This window comes from Rhinichthys klamathensis, unplaced genomic scaffold, assembly GCF_029890125.1.
Source record: "Rhinichthys klamathensis goyatoka isolate OS25496 unplaced genomic scaffold, OSU_Roscu_1.1 h1tg000405l_1, whole genome shotgun sequence".
NCBI lineage: Eukaryota > Metazoa > Chordata > Actinopteri > Cypriniformes > Leuciscidae > Rhinichthys > Rhinichthys klamathensis.
Genome location: NW_026606906.1, coordinates 100,074 through 123,438, shown reverse-complemented (window position 1 = coordinate 123,438; position 23,365 = coordinate 100,074). Strand labels below are relative to the sequence as shown.

Sequence of the window (23,365 nt, the reverse complement as noted above, 5' to 3'; positions counted from 1 at the left end):
AATCAAAGCCAAAACTCTGAAAAAGTTGTGTTTCAAATTTTAGGTTGATATTTCAAAAAATGAGCTTTCAGTGACAACCAGACTCCATTACTGCCCATATCAGGGCGCCTCCATTTCCATATGTGTTTTGAGTGATCTGAACCATTATTTCCACAATTTTCATACAATTTATGAAGTAGGCATCCTATTCAGAAGAAGTAAGGGAAGTTTGGCATATTCTGATATGAATTCAACCACATAAAAAGAGCACACATGTGCGTTATAGCTCGCTGCCACATCACAAATGGTGAATCTATAATTTCTTTCTTTAGATTTAAAACATTTTCAGAACTTTTTTTCTAAAAAAAAAAAAAAATGTATGTTATCTTTTGAACTATTGGCATGAAGGTTTCTACCCTTCTTTCATGATTTTCATGTTCATTACTATTTCAAAATAAAGGTCTTAACACGCCTTAGGAGTATGAAAATATTCTAGTTGCAAATTCATAGTTAATTGATAGCAAATTGACATTATTTTGAAAATCAATCACCAAATACGGTGACACTTAAGGGGTTAAAGGTGCCTCCAAAATAATCACAATGAATCCTTATATAGGTTCATTACTGCATACATAATATATTCTCCACCAGTGCTCAAGTGGTGACACTTATCTCAAGAAAGCAGCCTATTCATTCCCCCCTAAAACCTGCTCTCTTCTCCCTTCCATTCTCACTGACCCGTTTGACCCCTGACCCTGATGATCTAAGCCCAGAGCCTCACCTGTGGGGTTTGGGGAAGAGGAAGTTGGTGTTATTGGGCTTGCGGATGAAGTACTCATCTGCCACTCTGCTGATGGCTTGGATGTTCTCCTTTTTGGAAGGTTTCTCGAGAAACAGAGGGGTTTCCACTTTAGGTCGCAGCATTCCCAGGTATGGAGGCAACATGTGGATGAAGATCTAGAAGAAATGCACAGTTAGACTCTTATAAGACACACAGCTGCAGTAAAAACATGCCCATAATAACACATCAAGTTCTTCTAATTCGGAAATATAAAGACTTTCAAAAATAGCAGAAACACATTTACTGTACCCCTTCTTTTAATGTACACATAACATACAGAAAAATAGGAGAAAATAGGGACTGAAGAGATGTGGGGGGAGGGTTATCTTATATTATCTTATTATAGTATCTTATTTTTGGAGAGTGCTGGCAATGGTAATAGCTTGTTTTCATATGACGTCACGCCACTGCGTTGCCATGGCGCGAAATGCAAATGGAGGGCAGGAAGTGATATGCTGTATTTAGAAAGCACTATAACAAACTCAAAATGCCTATGTTTTGCGTCGTTTATGGTTACTTAAATCGATCAAACCACGAGGAGTTTTTTTCGTGTACCAAAAGTTGTTGTTCATAAGGGGGGAAATGCAAGAAATTGACCGAAAAACTCCGGAAAAACGGCTTGCAAACCTACGTCTGCGGTCGGGAGGAGCCGAATGGGAAAATGCCCGTGTGTGCCGTGATCACTTCGTCAAAGGTGAGTTAATACTACTTAAGTGGCTATGTTTGTGTAACGTGTAAGTTAACGTGTAACGTTTACGAACTTTGTAAAGTCAAAGTATGTCTGTAAGACGAGGTAGTTGCTGATATCTACCGCCTCGATGGCTGGAAAATCTTTAAATTCAGTTGAAAATCGCTCCTCTTCATAACGTAAGGATCACGTCCAACATGTTTGATTTTTTGTTTATATCTTTCTCTTGTAATAGTGTGTAAAGTAGTACAGTACGGACTTTCCTCCATCTCGTCCATTGGCTCTTCACTCCCTGCCCTCCATCTGAATTTCGCGCGTCATCATAATCACGTGACTGAAACCCAGACCTATGGCTAAGCCACGCCTCCAAACACGATGAGCCAATCACAGTGCGCATAGCTAACCCAATACACTCTGACATTCTCTGCTTTCACGTCCATTGAAATGCATTGCAGTTAGTCAGTTTTCATTCGTTTTTATATGTTTTTTCTTGTCATTTTAAGTTTAAAATGGTCAAACGGTGTGCATGGGGTACATGCAACTCCGACACTAGGTATCCCGAGAGGTAGGGCGACGGTGTGTATTTTTTACCCTTTCCCAAGCCACATCTCAACCGACATAAGTGTCTGCTCTGGATTAAGTTATGCGGTAGACCACAACACCAACTAAACGTGGATAAATTAAACAAGGAAGTCTACATCTGTTCTAAGTTAAGTCAACAACGTATTTGAACGTTATCTTTAACATCTCTAACGTAGGCTAACGTTAGCCTAACATTACAAAACGTTGACGTTAGCTTCTAGCTGCGTTGCACATCATGTCACTTAGCTTCGTTAACGTATCTTTAAATAACCGAGATAACAAATTCATGTAAATACTGCAGTGCATGAACAATGCTGATCCTCCATCTTGTTGTCTGAGATGGTGATGGCAACGAGATGCGGTTTATCACGTTTACACTGTGACCTGTACATTTTTGCCTGGAGCTGAAGCTTTTCATCGACCTTCTCAACAATAAAATTATTAATATAACCCTCCAATGAATAGTTAAGGCCCTTTTGGTGACTTCGAGATGATATATAATCTTTCTGTCTCCAAAAATCATCAATTGCCTCCTGTGAAATGTCTCCTACTGTGACCGAGCCTGTTCCCGAATGTTGACTGTTTGTCCGAGTGAGTGGAGGGGGCGTGGCTTAGCCATAGGTCAATTGTTACATAGGAGGAAAGATGTAAATAAGAATAAAAATAAAAATTGACTAATACAATGTTGGCAGTATGATGGTAGTGAGGAGCGGTGGTGGTGATGGTAATGATGATGGTAATAAATAATAAATGGTTACTTTGCTTATGCATACATACACGCACATACACCCACCCACACACACCTATTTACACACTTTTATTTCACTTCTGGAATTATGGAATTACTAGATTGTTCGTTACTGCACTATTTTGGTCTGTATGTCTGTTTGTTAAATAAATAAATAAAATGAAATAAAATAAAAAAGAAACACATTTTCGTGTTGTGAAGAAAATGTGAGTGGAGGGAGATTGCTAATGCAAACTTAAAGTCCACTGGATTTTTATTATATATAATAAAAAATATATATTTATTATACATGTCAGGCAGCAATGAAAACTTAGGGTTTTGAACATTAAAGTCTGCAAGAAATGGAAGTGGAAAAGACTTGGCGTACAGCCGTCTGCCGGAAGCTAGTTATTTTAGTCGATAAAGTCGATAAAGTTTTAAATATGGATTTTTTTCTCACACGAACGCATCGCTTCACTTCAGAAGGCCTTTATTAACCCCCGGAGCCGTTTCGAGCACTTTTATCACGGATTGATGCGCTTTGATGGACTTCCAAAAGATATATACCCATTGACACCCATTATAACGCTTGGAAGAGCCAGGACATTTTTTAATATAACTCCCGATCGTATGCGTCTGAAAGAAGAATGTCATATACACCTAAGATGGCTTCAGGGTGAGTAAATCATGGCTAATTTTCATTTTTGGGTGAACTATCCCTTTAATTAAAAGCGCTACAGTGCTTCTTTAAACTGAGTGTTGAGTTGTGTGGACATGGCTGAGTCCTCGCTTCCTCTGCATGACTTCACAAAGGATCTGAAAGAAAGAGACAGATTGCACTCGCCCAGCACATCATCTTTCAGCCTTGCATCCCACGTCTGTTTTCACATGGCCTTGCTGTTACGAGTGAATGTCCTGCAAAACTGAACTGAATCTGAATAAAGAACTGCTGCAATATATAATCTTTAGAAATAAATGTAGGGTTGTGCTTGAAACGGGTGTAAAAGGGTCGCTGTGGTGTGATGGAGAAGCTGCGACTCTAATCAGTTTAAATAATGTCGAGCTTACAGCCGTCAATAAAGGTTAATAGTCTAACATAACAGGCTGCTTTTTGAAAAGATGCTGCACAGTCTGTTTGCTAAACTGAATTATCTATTTTTGTCGATTTAACATTTTTATCCTTTTTTCACAAGTTTGTAATTGGCAGACAGGGTTGTTTTGGAGTGTCCGGGAATAAAAGAAAATGGTAAATGGAAATATTTTCTGCATCTGTCGTGTTAACAATGTAGCCTTCAATTTGTTGAAAGCAGCTGACTCCACAAAAGTTTCACAAAAGGATGTGCATCTCATTACAAACTCAGGCGGATTTTGTGGTTTGCTAATGGTTACTTATTCCCAACCAAAAAAATAAAAAGCATTTCTAGTCCAAGAAAGACTTTAAAGATACACAATGGAACTTTTTCTTTGTTCAAAATGAACAAAATGTAAATAATGAGTCATCAATCCTTCTCCCAAAAAGTGTTTTTGTCTTACAATGGTAAGCCTATTATAAGTGTTTATATTTTAGATTATTTATTTAAATATTTATTTGATATTTTATTCTGTCTGGGTGGTTTTTGCGGGAAATTGCGTACATGCGTCACTCGCGCCTGTGTGTCTCGTCACATCAGTAAATATAGAGGAGTTTCTCCGGCTACTTTGACGCGTGTCTGTGTGAGAGTGGCAGAGGTCAGTTTTACGAGTGAGAAAGGCTGACATTGAGCAGTTAAATCTCAAACCTCCGGAGAATCACCCGTTTAAACAAACGCCGAACAGAGGAGAGTGCTGGAGAAAAGAGGACGAGACAGAGCTCGTCATAAAACAAGAATCAACATTGACTTTGCAGAGATGGCGAGAACTGAAGGATTTGAAATGTTGTAAAAGCGACGCAGAGATGATGGTGTTTTTATCACTCATCAGGCGAGTAAAGTATTTTATTAGACCGATAAATTGCCATTTATATATATATATATATATATATATGTAGATATATGTAAAGCATTATCTATTGTGAAGGCTCATTTCATTATGGTTGTTGTATCACTGTGCTGGAATTGATTTTCAAGGAAGTAGCGTGTGTATTAATGGGTAAAGATACAGTAACGTCTTCAGCTAGTTAGCTTGAGATCCTTTCCATCTAAACTGGTTATATCTCTTAAACCTATATTGAATGTATTTATGAGCAGTTTAATCATATTCATCCGCACACTCACACAGAGACGAAGCACAACCTAAACATTGTTCTTCCGCAAAATACATGCAGTTTTGTTTTTTAACCGCTATAGGGACAAACGTTGCATGGTGTATCTTTAACTATAACATCATTGATCAAAATTCTAGTTTGTCGAAAGCGGAGTTCAAACACCTTTTCAGATATTTTGATCTAAAGGACAAAATAAGCTTGTGTAATTTACATATGAACACATCCAGAGACGAGGGAAACACACAGAGAGCATCAGCTTTAGTTTCTGCTCTGACAGCCGCAAGATCAGCCGAACGCTGTGAGTGTGTGTTAGAAATCAGGAATGGTGAGAGAACATTGAGTTTGGTACGTTTTTCATTTTCAAACCAAACTTGGGTCTCCAGTCGACAGAGTTTAAATCCGTCTGTCTTGCCGCTTCCCATAATGTTACGCATTAGTTACACATTCGCCCACATGAGTGTTTACTAGTGCTGCCAAACGATAAAAATATTTAATCGCGATTAATCGCATTAATGTCATAGTTAACTCGCGATTAATCGCACATTTTTATCTATTCTAAATGTCTCTTGATTTCTTTTTGTCCCATAATTTTTTCTCCATTATCCATTATTTGAAAAGTGGATCAGCTTGCTTTGTGCAAATGTTTTTTTATTGAAAACAACATTGGCATATACTGTGTTCAATTTCACACTAAAACACTTGGAACACTTTTCACCTGGAGCAAATAATCTCTCACACAATGTAACACTGTCCATCAATAAAAGGGTGAAAGAAATACTGACGAGGTCCTGATATTGACGAGGGGGCGGAGAATTCGCATCAGCTGTGTGTGTGTGTGTGTGTGTGTGTGTGTGCTTGGCCATCATCAAGTGGTATTTCAGACTGGACGTGCTGACGATGATGATAGCTCAGTTCACAACGACAAAACACACAGATCACTTTGGTCTTGTCAATGGAACCATTTGGCAACTTTTTAAAAGTAAACTTTCCATTCAGAATCTTATTGGCATCCATTTCGGCGTCTCGCGCTCATCATCCACTCAAAACGTAACGTTAACCAACTAGTTGGCCGGCTCGCAGTCGCAAGCCCAAACAAGTGTGTGCGGCGTGCCTGTTGTTTTGTTTCCGGTCTAGCTAGATCCGCTTGCGCTTTGGTCGACGAAGCAACAAAACGTCCAAAACGCATGCCGCGTCCTGTTGCAAAAGCATGTGAAAAAAAACTACAAAGTTTGCAAGGCCAAAAAGACCGTTAATCGCGCGATAAAAGAATTAACGCCGTTAAAATGGGTTTGCGTTAACGCCGTTAATAACGCGTTTAACTGACAGCCCTAGTGTTTACACTACGAAAGCAATCCATTCGAATGTGTTTTCATCTTCCTCCGGAAGTGGTGGAAAGTGGACAAGCTCAAAGCGTTTTAGACCCTGTATTTATCGTCGTCCACTTGTGATCCGATCGACCAAAACGCGTCTTAATACCAGGAGTGAACAGAGCCAGAGACCTTCTCTGACACTTCGACTGGAGGTCTCCTGTACTGACCTTGCGCACCCAGAGAGGCATCTGGTGTGTGTTGGGGGAACGATGGTGAAGGTTGAGCACCACGACACTGAGGATGACGGAGCAGGTGACCAGGATCATGGTGAACATCAGGTAGTTGACGATAATGGGAACACCCAGAGATGTTTCGGGAACCTTGTTGGCCAGCAGAAGCAGGAAGACAGTTAAAGTCAGCAGTACGTTGATTGAAAGACCCATCTTCTCCCCTGAAAAGAAAAGAGAGCTCCTCTTGATCTACTCGTGCGTACACAAGACATACTTACACAGAGTCTTAATGTGCTTTTTTAGTGATAAGGTTAATTGTACTATATAATGGAATTAATAGACCAGACTGTATAAGCAGCGCTTGTACTAATGATCCCTTCATTATTTGTTACACTCTTAACTGGGAGAACTGAAAGATTGATCTTGAGCTTATCCATGCAGGTAAAAGATCCATTTATAATGGGCAATAACAGGACATTCATTCGTTCAAGGTCAATAAAACCTCAAATCTAATAAAAAGTTATTTATATTGGTGGTTGTGTTGGACGTTTTTCCACCCACATTTTAACAGACCGCTCGTGCAGGTTTGCTCTTTACAACAGAGTATGTGATTCAACTTCTTGTCCAAGCTCTTGTCATCTCAAGACTGGACTAGTGGACGTCTAGACACACTAGACTTTGAGCATGCAAAATTTCTTAGGACACTGCAACGGTCGTGACATGACGTCACGCTCTGAAGCGTCGTTTTTATAAACATGAATTCAACATATAACAAATAGTAATACACTCAAAATGTAAAAAAATATACAAATCTACTCGACTTAACTGCAAAAATATTATTCTAAATATTCAGCCAAGGGGTCACGCCGAGACTTTAAAGATCTTCTACAGGTCACTCGTCTCCACGTGATGCGAATTCGCAGCTCAGAGTTCACCAAACTTGAAGCTTTTCGCATTCGCATGCGTATGAATGGAAATCACTGGAACATATTTGAAGGGTACGTTTACTTACACAACAACGATGTATTAAAAGTAAAGGTTTTTCTTTTGTGTTTTTCGTGTACCGACGATAACGTTGTCAAAACGATCCATGAAAACGCCAAAAAGCTGTATTATTCACGCCAGGCCAGTAGTTGTCGATGTCACTTTGTAAAGAAACACTAAGCGCCTATGGACTGAACACGTAATACGCATGCACATGGCGTCACCGTTTTCACAAATTCGCGTTTTGAGACGAAAAGTGCACGTTGAAACACGGTTTCAAAGGTGTTTTCAGGCCCGCAAGACGCCATTGTAGTGTAAATGAAAGGCCAAAACGCATCAAAAGTGTCCTGTTTTTTGTTGTGTTTTCACACCCCTCCTGATCTCACTGGCTTCCAGTTGCAGCCAGAATCAAATTTAAGGCTTTAACACTAGCTTTCAGCACCTCCCTACCTCAATACTCTCCAAAATGTTATACTTCCTTTGAATGAGCGACGTCTTGTTCCTTCACAACAAGACAAAAAAAGTCACACTCCAAAACCTTCACTTCACTCTTTTACAAACACTTATCCACCCCACACACTTAAACCAAAGCGCACGCACACACACACACACACAAACATTCTTCTCTTCTCTAGCTTGCTTTCTAATCTAGTTGTCAAATAAACCTGGCATTGTATATTAGGGCTGGGAGAAAAAAAATAGATTCACCTAGCTATCGCGATATTGTTTTTTTATTATTATTCCAGAATCGATATTACTTCAAAATAAATAGCTTTATTTTTGTCCTTCACTGTAAACCCTAACGCTCAAAATACTTAATTGGTTTGAGTAGGAAAAACTTAAATTAAACTAATTAGTTCAGTCAAATTAACTTTTATGAGTATTTAGCACTTTCTTTTTCTTTCAAGTTCACAGAATGGATATATTTTAAGTAAACTGAACTGTTTCATTGTTTTGAGTTTTATGAAATTATTTCTTTTAATTTAGACGAACTTAAGTTTAACTGAAACGGCTGGGATGTATATTTCCCAGCATGCTTTGCCGATGGCACTCGAAAGGGAGAGTAAATGCTAAAATTAAGTGTAATACAATGTTTTTTTGTGCAAGATTAATGTTAAGCGGGTGATTTAGTAATGATTAAAGTAACAACAGGTAGTTTTTTGCTCTCGGGCTCCCCCTACAGTTGGGAAACAGTATTGTCCTCTACTACTGTCGTAAACTCTGTCATCCTACATGCACGTGCAATTGTTGACAACCAGGATAGCCCTGAACACTGTAGGAGGAGGTCACATGCAGGTGTTCTGCTTGCGTCGCGTGTGAAATGTCTTCATCCCAGGTACAGTGGCATATATTTCAGCATGTCATATGAATATAATTTCATGGGTTTTATTTTTTTTCTAACGACAAATGATCGCGATGCTCACGTTTACAAGCCAGCGTCATTATAGTAGCCTAGTCTATTGGTTACCGTTTTACTGGATCTATATGATACTTCAATGCAATGTTTGAGTGGTTGATAATAACCATTTATCGTCAATATTATAATATCAAGCTACCATAAATGAATCTGCAAATTTTACAAATCGATTTGCATTATAGCTTGAGGCAAGACAAATAAACAAATATCACAGACATGTTAGGTATCCTAAAATTTGATTTTATTAATAATCTTCCTCCTTTCTTTGTACATGTTGAGTAGACTACACTTTTTAGGTCAAACATTTGCTATTTGCATTTCATCGATTGCAAAGTTCAAATCAGAACGAGAATACTAGCGATAGCTAACCATCAAAAACTAGAATATCGTTTACTAGCTACCAGATTGATAATTCGCTACTACTCTAGCGAATTAGAGAGGTTAGAGAGAGGCATTCTTTTTTCGATGGAGGGTTCGATGCTCCCTGCACACGCAAGGTCTCTCGCTCGCTTTCTCTCTCTGCCGTCCGCGCGCGTTGGAGCACAGTCTCTGTCTCGCGTGCGCGCTCGCTCTAGATTCCGGGAGATTTGAACTAATTTGCGGTATAACTTGTCGATCACGAGTGGCTCAACAGGTAGATCTATAGATAAACTCATCTTTCAGGGATTTGACCGACCGGGTTGACAATTTAGCGTGAGAAACCGGGGGTGTGGCGTACGTGTGAGCGTGTGAAACCAATCAAATGCGGGTGTCTCACGGCCAATGCGTGAGAGTTGGCAGCTCTGCAATGTTGATCCTCGTTCTGCCTTTAACGCGATCACTTTCTCTTTTTCTCTTTTTGCTTTGCTCCGATAAAACCTTTGCTTTCTTGTTTTTCTGTGCTGCTTCGGCCATGACTATAACATTTGGCTCGCAAGTCCGATTTTAAGGAAGTGGGGTTGGTGGTGGAAGTGACGTATATGCCGTAAAGCAGTCGAATTTTGTAGTTCTCTTTGTTCGCCGGTTACTACCCGAAACCCGAAGTTTAAAAGTACGATTAAAAACGCTACAGACCCCGTCAGGCTATGGCAGACGTGTCATTCAACCTATTGTAAGTTGATGTACCATCACAAGAGACTTGGAAATATATTATGAAGGTTGAAAAGTTACCTGTTGTTACTTTAATGTTTCGTTATGCTAATTTAGAAGAATTTCTGTTAATGTTGGTTTTAGGATAGTTACCATCATGGTGACAAGTGGTGCATGAGCTTGATTTGAGAGCAAATAAAACCTTTATATTGCTGCAAGTGTTATTGTATAGCATACTATTGTTAAGAAGTTAACAAAATAGTATGTTAACAAACCAGCTTGTTAAAGCTAGCTTAGGTTATACTAATAAAAGTGTTCACATTGAGATTACATGAAATTTTAAGTTAAATGTATGAATTAGTGTACTCAAACATTTCAAGTTAAGAACAATTCAAATGTACAAATACAAAATAAAAATATGTCAGTTCTGCTTACTTAAACTTTGAATTTCTTAACTTAAAAAAATTGAGGCAATTTATTGCCTTAAATTTTTTGAGTTGTGCCAACTTATTCGGGTTTACAGTGTTGCTTATAGACGAGGTTGACCAAATTTAGCCACTTTTGTTCCAACAGAGGATGAAATGTGTCGCCATCTATGAGTGTCGAGTGACGTAACATCCGTTTCAAGAGGACGCGTGAGACTGAATGCACTGAAAAGCCCTCGCACGACTCATATGCTGAGAGAGAGATAAGACAATCGAGCTTTAAAAGGCTGTGATCTCGATTCAAACACCCACGCAATCTTCTTCAAATTTGTCCGTCTATTAAACCTTTGACAAAATCATATCGCAACATTCAAATCTGTGTTGGCGCTGCCGCTGACCCAGAGAGAGTAGTCACGAAACAGCAGTCTTTTCAACCTCAATCATTCAGTATCATTATTTCTGTGATACAATAGTTAGATAATACAATAATTATCATAGAAGTACTTGGATAAAAGTTTAAGGTTCAAATACAAACACTGGTGATGTCTACGATATCGAGCAAAATAGAGTAAATCAGCTTTTGATAGAAACTTGGCGCTTAAAATAACGCGTTTATCAATTACATTGTTTCACATTGACAAGTGACTGTTAAAAAATGGATTTGTTATTGAATCATTTATTCAAGAGAATGTAATATGATGCTTCTGAAATTAAAGTCAGAAAGATGTGATGAATTGTTTTTGTAAATATGATATCTTATACATCATGTACAGTCTGTATAAGTGTATGATTTAGCTTTTCCCCATGGTCTACTGTTAAAAAAATGGCAATATATTGCAATATCGAATGGCAAAAATAAATAGATAAATCGCAATACATATCGTATCGGCACCCAAGTATCGTGATCGTATCGAATTGGGAGATAGGTGTATCATCCCAGCCCTATTGTATTATGATTATTGTTGGCTCCTTGACGAATTTCTTTTGCTCCTCTCTTTGGATAAATGCTTCTGCTAAATGCATAAATGTAAATGTATTGATGTAAATGGATTAATTCTCTTCTATTTGACCTATTTTATGGTCTGAATTTAATTTGAATTTGGATTTGACACTTTTTTTTTAAATCAATCCTGGCATCAGTTTTGAAGTAATAAAAATAAAACTCTTTACCAGCATCAGGTGGCAAGTAGAAGTTAAAGATGGCAATGATGGTGATGAGGATACAGGGCAGGACGATGTTAAACACGTAATACATGGGCTTCCTCTCGATGATCAGGTAGAAGGTGATGTCCTCGTACAGGTCCTCTCGAATATTCTTCTGAGAAACCTTATGACGAATGTGCCATTCTCCACTCTCTGGGATGACAGAAGATATGATGATGAGAAAAACAAAATGGCGTTTGTGTCTGTGTGTAGGTGTAGTGTTCAAACAATACAATGACATATACAACATTGCCATTTTGAGTGCAATCAACCAGTCATTAGGTGATTTTTTTTAAAATATAACATTTTTCAAGTATTAAAACACCCCATTAAAGAGGACTTATTATACTACTTTACATGTTCAACTTTCTTTAGTGTGTAATGTTGCTGTTTAAGCATGAAAATGGTTTGCAAAGTTGCAAAGCAAAGGCAGGTCTTCTCTATATCAGTGTCACGGTTTCTGAACTCCCTGAAACGCCTCCATTGTAGTCTTGAGCTTTTCTTCCAGGAACACGTCACAATATTCCTCATTTAAATAATTCCTGCCCAAGGCATACGCAGAATAAAGAGACGAGGCCGGGTTGAGTTAGTTAGTAGTGTGTTGAAACCAAAGCGGAAACCTGCCAGTCTCTCTCTTGAATCCAACTTAAACTGCAATTCATCGACTGGCCACTAGAGACCGGCTGCAAAGGAGAGTCAATCCCATAGACCCCCATGTTAATATGCCCAACTTTACAGCAGAAAAATATATGTTTACAGCCTGGTACAAAAAGTGGTTTTGGTCTATATAGCTAATTTTGCCCTTCATGACAACTGTGAGGGGGGTGAATTATTTTTATAATGCATCCGTTTAAATGATATTAACCCTTATGTGGTGTTTAAAACCCTGTAACACTTTTGATGTTCCCGGTCAAAAATGACCAGCCTATAAAAACAGCTTATAAATCACTTGTTATGCTATATTATCAGCTATATTAATGGCTGTCTGTTTTTGGAAGTCCACCAAAGTGCATCTTTTCATGATTAAAGCGCTCCACGGCTCAGAGGGGTTAATAAAGGCCTTCTGAAGTGAAGCGATGCGTTCGTGTAAGAAAAATATCCATATTTAAAACTTTATCGACTAAAATAACCTAGCTTCCGGTTGTGCGTCAAGTTCAAGTGTAACTCTTTTGGCGTAAATCGATACGTACGGCCGTCTGCTGGAAGCTAGTTATTTTAGTCGATAAAGTTTTAAATATGGACATTTTTCTTACACGAACGCATCGCTTCACTTCACTTCCATCATGCGCTTTGATGGACTTCCAAAAACAGACAGCCATTCACTCCCATTATCAAGCTTGGAAGAGCCAGGACCATTTTTAATGTAACTCTGATTGTATTCGTCTGAAAGAAGAATGTCATATACACATAGGATGGCTTCAGGGTGAGTAAATCATGGGCTAATTTTAATTTTTGGGTGAACTATCCCTTTAAGCCCTAAAGTTCTGCATAATTAAGGGCGTGGCCACTTGAGTGACAGGTGGATTGCCACTGCTGTCATTACTAGCCGTTTGTCTGCTGTCTGTTAGCCGTCACGTCACCTCAGCTAATCCGCCTCTGCCCATTTTCATTTATCCAAGATGGCGATGGCTGGCTCCGCCCACTTTGGGCTTCAAAAAAACTCTTCAGAAACCTACGGATGACATCACGGACACTACTTCCATATTTTTTTGGCTGAAACTCATGGTTAAGGTAAGAGGTGGGACATTTCCAAACATACTAGAAGTGGTTGACCAATCACAACACACTGGTAAAGCCGACCAATCAGAGCACACTGTGTTTTTCAGAAGGAGGGGCTTCATAGAGACAGGAACTAAACAGAGCGTTACTGAATATAGAGAGCCTAATTCCCTCCCCTTCCAGTCGACCACCATGGGACCTTATTTCGAAAAAATATTGAATGGTAGTCAAAGGCGAGAGACAACAAATATTTTGATCTCGTTTGAATTGTGCCCTGAATTACACATATGATGTTTGTCAATTTAAAAGATGCATTTTAAAGTCAAGAAAGTCGCAGTTTGATGTAAAACTGTTGAGGTATAAGACTGCGAAAATACGTAATTACAAAGACTACAAACCCAAAAGGCGCACATTTTCTCTCAATGAATGAAGCTAACTTTACTGAAGCTAACTTTACTGAAGCTAACTTTACTGAAGCTAACTTTACTGACGCTAACTTTACTGACGCTAACTTTACTGACGCTAACTTTACTGACGCTAACTTTACTGACGCTAACTTTTTACTGACGCTAACTTTACTGACGCTAACTTTACTGAAGCTAACTTTTGTCATTGTTGCTATAGTCTTACGTTATAATCGTAATGTTACGCCGTCACGCCTGAGTGTTTTGTACCAGACTGCACACACACGAGTAGCGGATCTCGCTCGTTGTTTCGCTTCCCAGGAGATGTAGTTCATCGAGCTATTTTCACATTAAACTAAATGTTACTCTTCTGTTTCATGACAAACTGCGACTTTCTTGACTTTCATAATTATCTTTTAAATTGACAAACATATCATATGTGTAATTCAGGGCACAGTTCAGAAGGAGTAAAAAGATAAGTTGTCTCTCGCCATTGACTACCATACATATTTTTTCCGAAATAAGGTCCCATGAGCCGGAAGCGGAGGGTATTGGAAAAATAATGTGTTTTCTGAACATTCAAGCATAGCCCAAAAACAAAATTAAGACTTTTGTAAAAAGGCATAATAGGTCCTCTTTAAAAGTATTTTTTTTTTAAAGTTAAAATGACATTTCACTTGGCTGAGATAAGGTATAAAACTAGATAGGTTCAAGACAATCTTTCACATTGGCTTGAAAAAGCTTTGTCTGAATGTTTAAAAGGTTGTTGTGCGTTGTGCATTACCGCTGAAGCCTGTGTCCAAGACTATCTCTCGGATTTCATTTCCCTTCTTATCAAGGCCAGGCTGCAGATCCACTTCTGAGGAATCATACGTGTAAGAACGGAAAACCATGGTGCAATTTTGCCAGTCAAAAGGGAAGTATGTCACCTGCAGATGGAGAATGTGATGTGTGCATGTTATTGTGTGTGTGTGTGAGCATCTTCCTTTAATCATCTCTCTTTCTGATTTCACACATGCAAAGACCAGACGGAACATCAAACGCAGCCATACTAGAGCGAGGCCAAACAAAAGCAGCAATACAAATGAGGAGGGGGAAAAGTTCACAAAACAAGTACAAAAGTGAGAGAGATTGCCACGAATATGAGGTAAAAAAGACTCTTTTAAACAAGCAGCATTGTAATATATTGTTAATATATTCATAGTGCAGTTGTGCTGAGTATAAACACTTGTGATTTAATGCGTCATTAAACGTCTTTTGTTTCGACACATCATTACAGTATTTAGAGGGCTCATCCATAACTTACTTTTATTACTACAGTATTTACCGAAAGGTGATGAACATTCATCAAGAACAAAAAAATGAGTGCTAAAAAGAAAACATTAAAGTACCATCACCTATAATGTATACACATCTTGAATTGTTATGCCATGCTGTTAATGTTTCACAGCACTGATTTAAACAATTAATGGAGCACTTGATTGTTTTATTGGTCCATTATGCAGTACAGCATGTCTGTTGTGTTGCAGGATTTACCTTCACTCCGCAAATACTCCTGAAAAGAGCAGGTGGAGTCCACGTCACACGGCCATTACTGTAGGCCTGCACGTGGACCTGTAGAGCTACATCGAACACGCCGTCATTACTGCACACACAAACACAAGTTTAAGCGCAGATAAACTTGCATAGCTACTAAAAACCTAAACCTCCACATTGAGGCAATTTGAATGAATGAATGCCTTTATTGTCATTGCATTTAGTACAATGAAATTATAGCCACTCTAGTGAGGTGCATCATTATAACACATATACAATATATAAAACTCATCACACAACATATTCATTTAAAACATATGCATACCCACACACAGAGTACATCTCACTCATCATTCATCCCAAACCCTCACTCATCTTTCCTGCAAGCACACCCTAACCATAGCATCAAAAAATAAAATATAAAAAACACACAATTTACCCACTCTCCTGCTAAGTGGCTAATAAATAATCTAATGTAATAAAGTGCTGAGTGTCTTAAAAAAAAAGTTTCGCTTCATTTAGGACTGTTAATGCTTTAGGAAAGAAGCTATTCCTAAATCTACTAGTCTTTGAATGGCACCACTATAACGTTTTTCCCCCCTGAAAGTAGTCCACATTGACAATATCAAATTCAAAATGAGAGTTTCTTTGGGTTTGGGGTATTCCAGAACTAACCTGGTTAACCTCAACTTTCAGTTCCAAAACCTGAGGTAACTTTCAGGGTATGCAAGTAGCCAAATCAAATCATTGATTTTCTATCAATGTCCCGTCATCACTTCTTCTGAACATGCTGAGAGCCCATCAGATGTTGAACACCCACTACCACTGACTATCTGGCTGTAGTTGAAGACACTCAGTAGCCGCGTTACCATTTACATTTAAATAGCTAATTATAAATACGCACAATGGATACACGTCAATTTCGAAAAAGGAGTATTTCGCAAAACTTCAAGGGAAACAGTTTTTGTGCATTTACAGGTCACCAGACGGTATGATGGACAGAAGACGAGACAGTTCTTCATTAAACTCATAAAAGACAAAAGTATTACGGGAATACTGGATTCTAAACAACAAAGAAAAGCCACAATTGATCAAGACCTCAAAGCAGATATGAGGGAGAAACTTCTCATACGTGGCCGCTCACAAGTATAAGAAGCTTTCCTTGTCATTAATGCTTGGATAACACGCCTGCGTCTCCTTCCATTAAAAATAATGTCTAGTGCGGTGGCTGAGATATACTTAAACTAACGTCGGTTGCCATGATTTTTGTAATGACTCACCGCGAGAGGGAAAAAATTAAGTTTCAATCGCATAACATCGGTACATGGAAACGGCGTCATTTCGCAATAGTTTTTTTTTAATCGACATTTAGAAAATATCGCAAAAGTTTTCAGTAGCACCTCATTGCAGTACACCAGATCCAGGGGGCGGAGTTGGATCCAGATCTAAGGGGTGGAGATGGGTAGGATTAGGTATATGTAAGGTGGGAGAGATCCTCCCCCTGGATTTCGTGTTCTGCAGTGAGGACTATCTCAAAGTTTTTCGCTAATCTGTAATGGAAACGCGGCTAGTGATGCGGTCTCTGCATTATGTCTCGAGAGCTGTGCTTCTTAGGTAGTCTGTAATGTGACACACGCACCGGGGGTTTCTCTGAGTGCAGATACTGGCCTGCAGTCATAAACAATCTTAAAACACATTTCAGAGTCGACCCGGGAACTTAAAGGGAAGGTTTACACACGCACGCACGCACACACACACACACACACAAACCCACCTTGTCCCAGGTGCTGGGAAATGGCACTGGCTCTTGTTCATCTCGTGTGTTGTTTATTGTTGCTTATTAGGTGTAAGTGTATGTACTATTTTCTTTTGTCCTTTTTGGAGGTCGACAGGCAATTGTCATTGTCAGCTTAGAGTTACTGACATGTCACTGTCCAATTATGTTTTTTATGATATATTGTATGACTGTATCACAATAAGTAAGAGTAATACCCACAATTAAGATGGATTGACCATTTGAGCCCTTAAACCATTCGGCAATGGTGTATAATCCTCATAGGACACAAAACAGGCATTTAAAACTTCCCATCTATTACGGTAATGGTGCTGTGGGACTCTAAGATCTCCCTCACTGAACAGTGTGTGTGTGTGTGTGTGGGAATGAATGCAGGACCAGAGAGGCTTCTAGCGGACAGCAGTGTTGTTTAATTGGCTATAAAGCAGAGATGAATGAAGGAGGCATGATATTTACACCAGCAGTGATGAGGGTCTACCTGGGCATTACAACTAGAGTGTGTGAGAAAGGTGTGTGTGCATGCATCTCTCGACAAGCTTCACAAGCGCTTTGATCATTTATTTGTTATTTTTGCTGTTCTTGCAGAAACTCAACAAAGACTCTCTAAGATAATGTGCCTGACACTAGGCTTTCTGAGATAATATGTGAAGAAGCATCACACACACACACACACACGCACACACACACACAACTCACTTGTTGATGAGAACAATATCAGGAAGCCACACTTTTGCAGACGGGATACGCAACACATCAAATCCCCCGTAATCTTTCGGGTTCCAGGAGAGGCGATAATCGTTCCACTCCTGCAAGAGCAACAAAAGGTGTGTGTGTGTTCATGTACAGATAGATGAGGGTCATCGTTGAAATTATAAGTACAACCAGTTCATAATTTAATCAAATGATCTGGCTTGTGTCATTAACAACACCAAATGCAATATCTCTGCACATTTGTCAATACATATTATCAACGCCATTTGCATAATCTTTCATTTCGCATTCAAAGTTATGCTATATTGATCCAAGTTATTATTGTCAGAGTTTGTCTTGTGAGGTAACGTGGTAATTTCAGTCCTCTAAATCAGTCATGATAGATGATATAGATAACTTTTCTTCGATGCAAATAAAGCTTTATGAATTAGAATTGCGCTCAAGACGTTATTTATCAAAATGACACACGCAGGAGTCGGAAGAAATCGTGCTGACTTACCAAGTTCATAATAACAACGGTGTTCATCTCCTCATCTTTCATGTTCTAGAACACAAAAAATATGAAACGGAACAAATAAAAATAATTAAATAATTCAATTAGTTAATGCACACGTGTTTAGAGTTTCAAAATGAGAAACTCAAGAGTTTCAAAATTTCTTTGGGTTTTACAATGACAATTTACAATATCTAGAGTGCCTGGCTGTGATCTGACCATAGGTATGAGTGTGATGTTGCTTTTATACAACAGTACAATAAACAAGTTGTTAATATTGAGCAAATCACATTTTAGACACAATACGGCCAGTTATTTAGTTTATTTTTACTCTACCAATGACAACACTATCAAAGAAATATCAGCAATCCTGGAACGCTGCTTCCCGAACTGGCGGCTCTGTAAAATGAACTCAAGAATGCCAATTTAAAGCAATTTCAACACTATGCTATATTGGGCAAGGTAAATCATATTTTTTTTTAAATTATATTTTTAGCTTGAAAAGGACATTTCTCAAGCCTTACCTCCATAGCAGGAGCTCTTGTGAATGTAAAAAACACTGTAATCATCTAGCACTATACACTTAGTTGTGGACACTTAATATTCAACAATAATATTGATCTCCCTGCATTGACTCTAGGGCTGCACAATATATCAAAATTATCGAAATATCGCGATATGCATATCGCAATGGCTTGGAATAACTGGGATCATGAGCAAAAGACAGAGAGAATCACTCACTGCTCTTGGCTGAATAACTTTTCTAGCTTTAATAGAAAAGGGGGGAGTCTGAATATTGTGCTCCAAAGCATTCTCTACCATGCTTTGGAGCACAATATTTGCGCGCTCGCTCTAGATTACGGGATATTTTGACTAATTTGCGGTATAACTAGTCGATCACAAGTGGCTCAACAGGTAGATCTATAGATAAACTCATCTTTCAGGCATTTGACCGACCGGGTTGACACTTCAGCGTGAGAAATTGGGGGGGTGGCATAAGAGCATGAGAAATTGAGTCAATTGCGTGAGTCTTACGCTGAATGCGTGAGAGTTGGCAGCCCTGCTTTAAGCATTATCGCCTATCGCATTATTTAATGAGTTATCGCATATCGCATTTTTCTTAAATATCATGCAGCCCTAATTGACACCACTATATGACAACTGAACTGAGCTGGACGATGACATCTCTATTTCTCCAGAGCAGCTGTATATATATACATATATATATATATATATATATATATATATATATACACAAACCTAAAGGATTATTAGGAACACCTGTTCAATTTCTCATTAATGCAATTATCTAATCAACCAATCACATGGCAGTTGTTTCAATGCATTTTTGGGTGTGGTCCTGGTCAAGACAATCTCCTGAACTCCAACTGAATGTCAGAATGGGAAAGAAAGGTGATTTAAGCAATTTTGAGCGTGGCATGGTTGTTGGTGCCAGACGGGCCGGTCTGAGTATTTCAGTTCAGTATCTGCTCAGTTACTGGGATTTTCACGCACAACCATTTCTAGGGTTTACAAAGAATGGTGTGAAAAGGGAAAAACATCCAGTATGCGGCAGTCCTGTGGGCGAAAATGCCTTGTTGATGCTAGAGGTCAGAGGAGAATGGGCCGACTGATTCAAGCTGATAGAAGAGCAACTTTGACTGAAATAACCACTCGTTACAACCGAGGTATGCAGCAAAGCATTTGTGAAGCCACAACACGCACAACCTTGAGGCGGATGGGCTACAACAGCAGAAGACCCCACCGGGCACCACTCATCTCCACTACAAATAGGAAAAAGAGGCTACAATTCGCAAGCGCTCACCAAAATTGGACCGTTGAAGACTGGAAAAATGTTGCCTGGTCTGATGAGTCTCGATTTCTGTTGAGACATTCAGATGGTAGAGTCAGAATTTGGCGTAAACAGAACGAGAACATGGATCCATCATGCCTTGTTACCACTGTGCAGGCTGGTGGTGGTGGTGTAATGGTGTGGGGGATGTTTTCTTGGCACACTTTAGGCTAGCCTCGTGAGACCATCCTGATCTCGCGAGCTTTCAAGGTTTCACTCGCAGATCAGTCTGGATACTTTCCGTTAAAGAAAATTTGGGAGCAGTTCACCAAACGAACGTCCAATCAGCGTTGGCTTTGAGGCGGGTTGAGGTGTGACGCAACGAGAAGCGCGTCAGTTCAGTCTAAAGAACATGTCGGCTTCAGCGGATGAAACTAGCATCAGCGTGGCTATCGAGCAAGTTTTATCGGAATTACAGAGTATTTCTTCACTGAAAGAAGAGCAAAACACTGCTCTGGAGGCTTTTCTCAGAGGAAAAGATACGCTCTGTTAGTACGTCATATGCTTTGTTGATCTGATTGGTTGATTTGGCCCGTCTATCACCAACATAGGCCAATCAGCTAACCAGTATTTTCGCCCCTTACCAAAACTACTTCAACGGAAGGTTTCCAGATGGATATGCGGAGCAAATCCATCTGGCGGAGTCAGGTTAACTTTAGGCCCCTTAGTGCCAATTGGGCATCGTTTAAATCCCACGGCCTAACTGAGCATTGTTTCTGACCATGTCCATCCCTTTATGGCCACCATGTACCCATCCTCTGATGGCTACTTCAAGCAGGATAATGCACTATGTCACAAAGCTCGAATCATTTCAAATTGGTTTCTTGAACATGACAATGAGTTCACTGTACTAAAATGGCCCCCACAGTCACCAGATCTCAACCCAATAGAGCATCTTTGGGATGTGGTGGAACAGGAGCTTCGTGCCCTGGATGTGCATCCCACAAATCTCCATCAACTGCAAGATGCTATCCTATCAATATGGGCCAACATTTCTAAAGAATGCTTTCAGCACCTTGTTGAATCAATGCCACGTAGAATTAAGGCAGTTCTGAAGGCGAAAGGGGATCAAACACAGTATTAGTATGGTGTTCCTAATAATCCTTTAGGTGAGTGTATATATATATATATATAAATGAACTAAATAAATATCTTTTTTACAACAGAAATGAACCGAAAGAATCAACAACAGAATGAATCACTGAACTAACTTAAGCTGTACTATGACAGTATTTTCTTCTAGATCTGAAACAAACTTAGTTGCATTATTTTCCTGTTATCACTGTAAAGCTGCTTTGAAACAATCTGTATTGTAAAGCGCAACTGGCGTGTTTCATAGACGGTTGATACACAAATGGGGGAGTTTATAAGGAAAACATTGGGCATATCTATAATGAAGAATCCCTGAATTCTCTGCTACTGAGATGTGTTTAAACCCAACACAAATAATGGGAACATGGCTCCAATGGGAGAAGGGGGTGATGGGAAATGATTATCAGACAAGGGAAAGACCCGAGACTCAATGTTAGATCAGTACACAGTCCTGAATGCTATTTAAAACTAGCGTAGGAATGTCAGCTGTCAGTACCAAGCACAGACAGTGGGGGGGGGGGGGGGGGGGGGGGGGGAGGGTCAACACACACACACACACCATAACACTCATATAGACATTGTATATATACAGTACACTTCATATGATTAATATGCATGCAATGCCTTACATGTGTGGATGCTTCCAGGCTGATTAAGAGCGACACATGAATAATATCTCTAAGTTTTGGACACACATTTGGTAGTTTGAACAAAATCCACGTGAAATCACTGTTCATGAAGCCTGTAGAGAAGCTCCTTTCTGTTCTGAGTAATGAAAACAAAACATTGATAAGAAAGTGCAAATGCAAATCTGTGTGTGCACTGCTATCTGAGACCAGGTTATTAAATCCCTGTGTTAGGAAGTGAAGGATCCCATGACCTGATTCACATACCGAATCCACACACTGAACAGCTGAAGCAACCATCAGACCTGCTTCAAACTAGCTTTTATTATTAGCCTACAAAGAATGGGAGAGGTTTTCCTTTGGACAATTTATCTTAACTCGAATTAATAGCGCTTTGTAAAGCGGTCATATTATTTCATTTTTATGAGGATCGTAACCAGTCATATTTTTTCCACACTCTGTGGGTCTGTTTTTTGCTGACGTACCTTTAAGAAATACATGTGGAAATGTTTTTGACTCGCTCTTTAAAAAGTAACCAACTCATGATAAACAGGGTTTCTGAAGGTTTTATGAAGGTACATTTAAGTCTTTTTAAAAAGACCTTTTTAAGACCAAGTAAAGAAAATGTAAGGAATAAATTAAAGGGAACATGATACATCAATATGTCCTCTAAATGTAAAAAAGGAGAAACACAATGAGTTGTATCAATCCGTTTTACAAAGGAGCAGCTTGAATCGCTCTGCTCCCAAACACTAGATTATGGAAATAAATTTTACTGTACTTTCTGAACACAGATGTTCTTCCTCAATTATTTTTGTCTTTTCCAGTGCAAATGTCTAAAGATTTTCTTAAATCAAGATACATTTACGGGAGATACAACATGTGTGAGTTTATAATAAAAACAAGAACTAATATCTGCCAATGGGCTCAAAAAAAAAAAAAAAAATTCAAAGGGAAGTTTTCATAACTCATTGATAGATATTTGTTCTTGTTCAAATTTTTAAGACCTAATTTTTACATGTTCATCACAAAAATGTATCGTGATTTAAAGATGTTTAGATATCTGTATTGGAAAACTGGACAAAAATATCATTTTTTTGCAATGTATGCAAAATTTCATGCCACGACATCATGAATTTAAGACGTTCTGCTCTGATTTAGGACCTTTTTAAGGTCTTAATTTGTGTAATGTCGAATTAAGACGTTTTAAGACCCACAGAACCCCTGGATAAAATGACGAGCTTTTCAGTCAGACAATCACCACTTTTTCGCCATTCAACTACTACTAATAATAATAATAATCATTATTAATTATTAACATTATTTGTATAGCACCTTTCATTCAAGAAATAAAGATTAAAGTGCTTCACAATAAAAAAGCACTACATTAGGTACCAAGTAATTCACATTTAAAAAAAAATAAAACCCATAATCAATATAA

General features: G+C 38.8%; 1 protein-coding gene across 1 annotated transcript in view; it reads right to left on the bottom strand.

Annotated features, from left to right (window-relative positions):
- The window catches only part of chrnb1 (cholinergic receptor, nicotinic, beta 1 (muscle)), a 37,620-nt gene that overhangs the window by 9,314 nt on the left and 4,941 nt on the right, over positions 1–23,365 (bottom strand). Inside the window, exons 3-9 of the mRNA XM_056234770.1 lie at positions 18,361–18,405; positions 17,847–17,956; positions 15,356–15,464; positions 14,604–14,748; positions 11,664–11,849; positions 6,597–6,820; positions 761–936 (exon numbers count right to left, since the gene is read on the bottom strand). Of these exons, the coding sequence (XP_056090745.1) occupies positions 761–936; positions 6,597–6,820; positions 11,664–11,849; positions 14,604–14,748; positions 15,356–15,464; positions 17,847–17,956; positions 18,361–18,405 (995 nt within the window). The remainder of the gene's footprint in view (positions 1–760; positions 937–6,596; positions 6,821–11,663; positions 11,850–14,603; positions 14,749–15,355; positions 15,465–17,846; positions 17,957–18,360; positions 18,406–23,365) is intronic.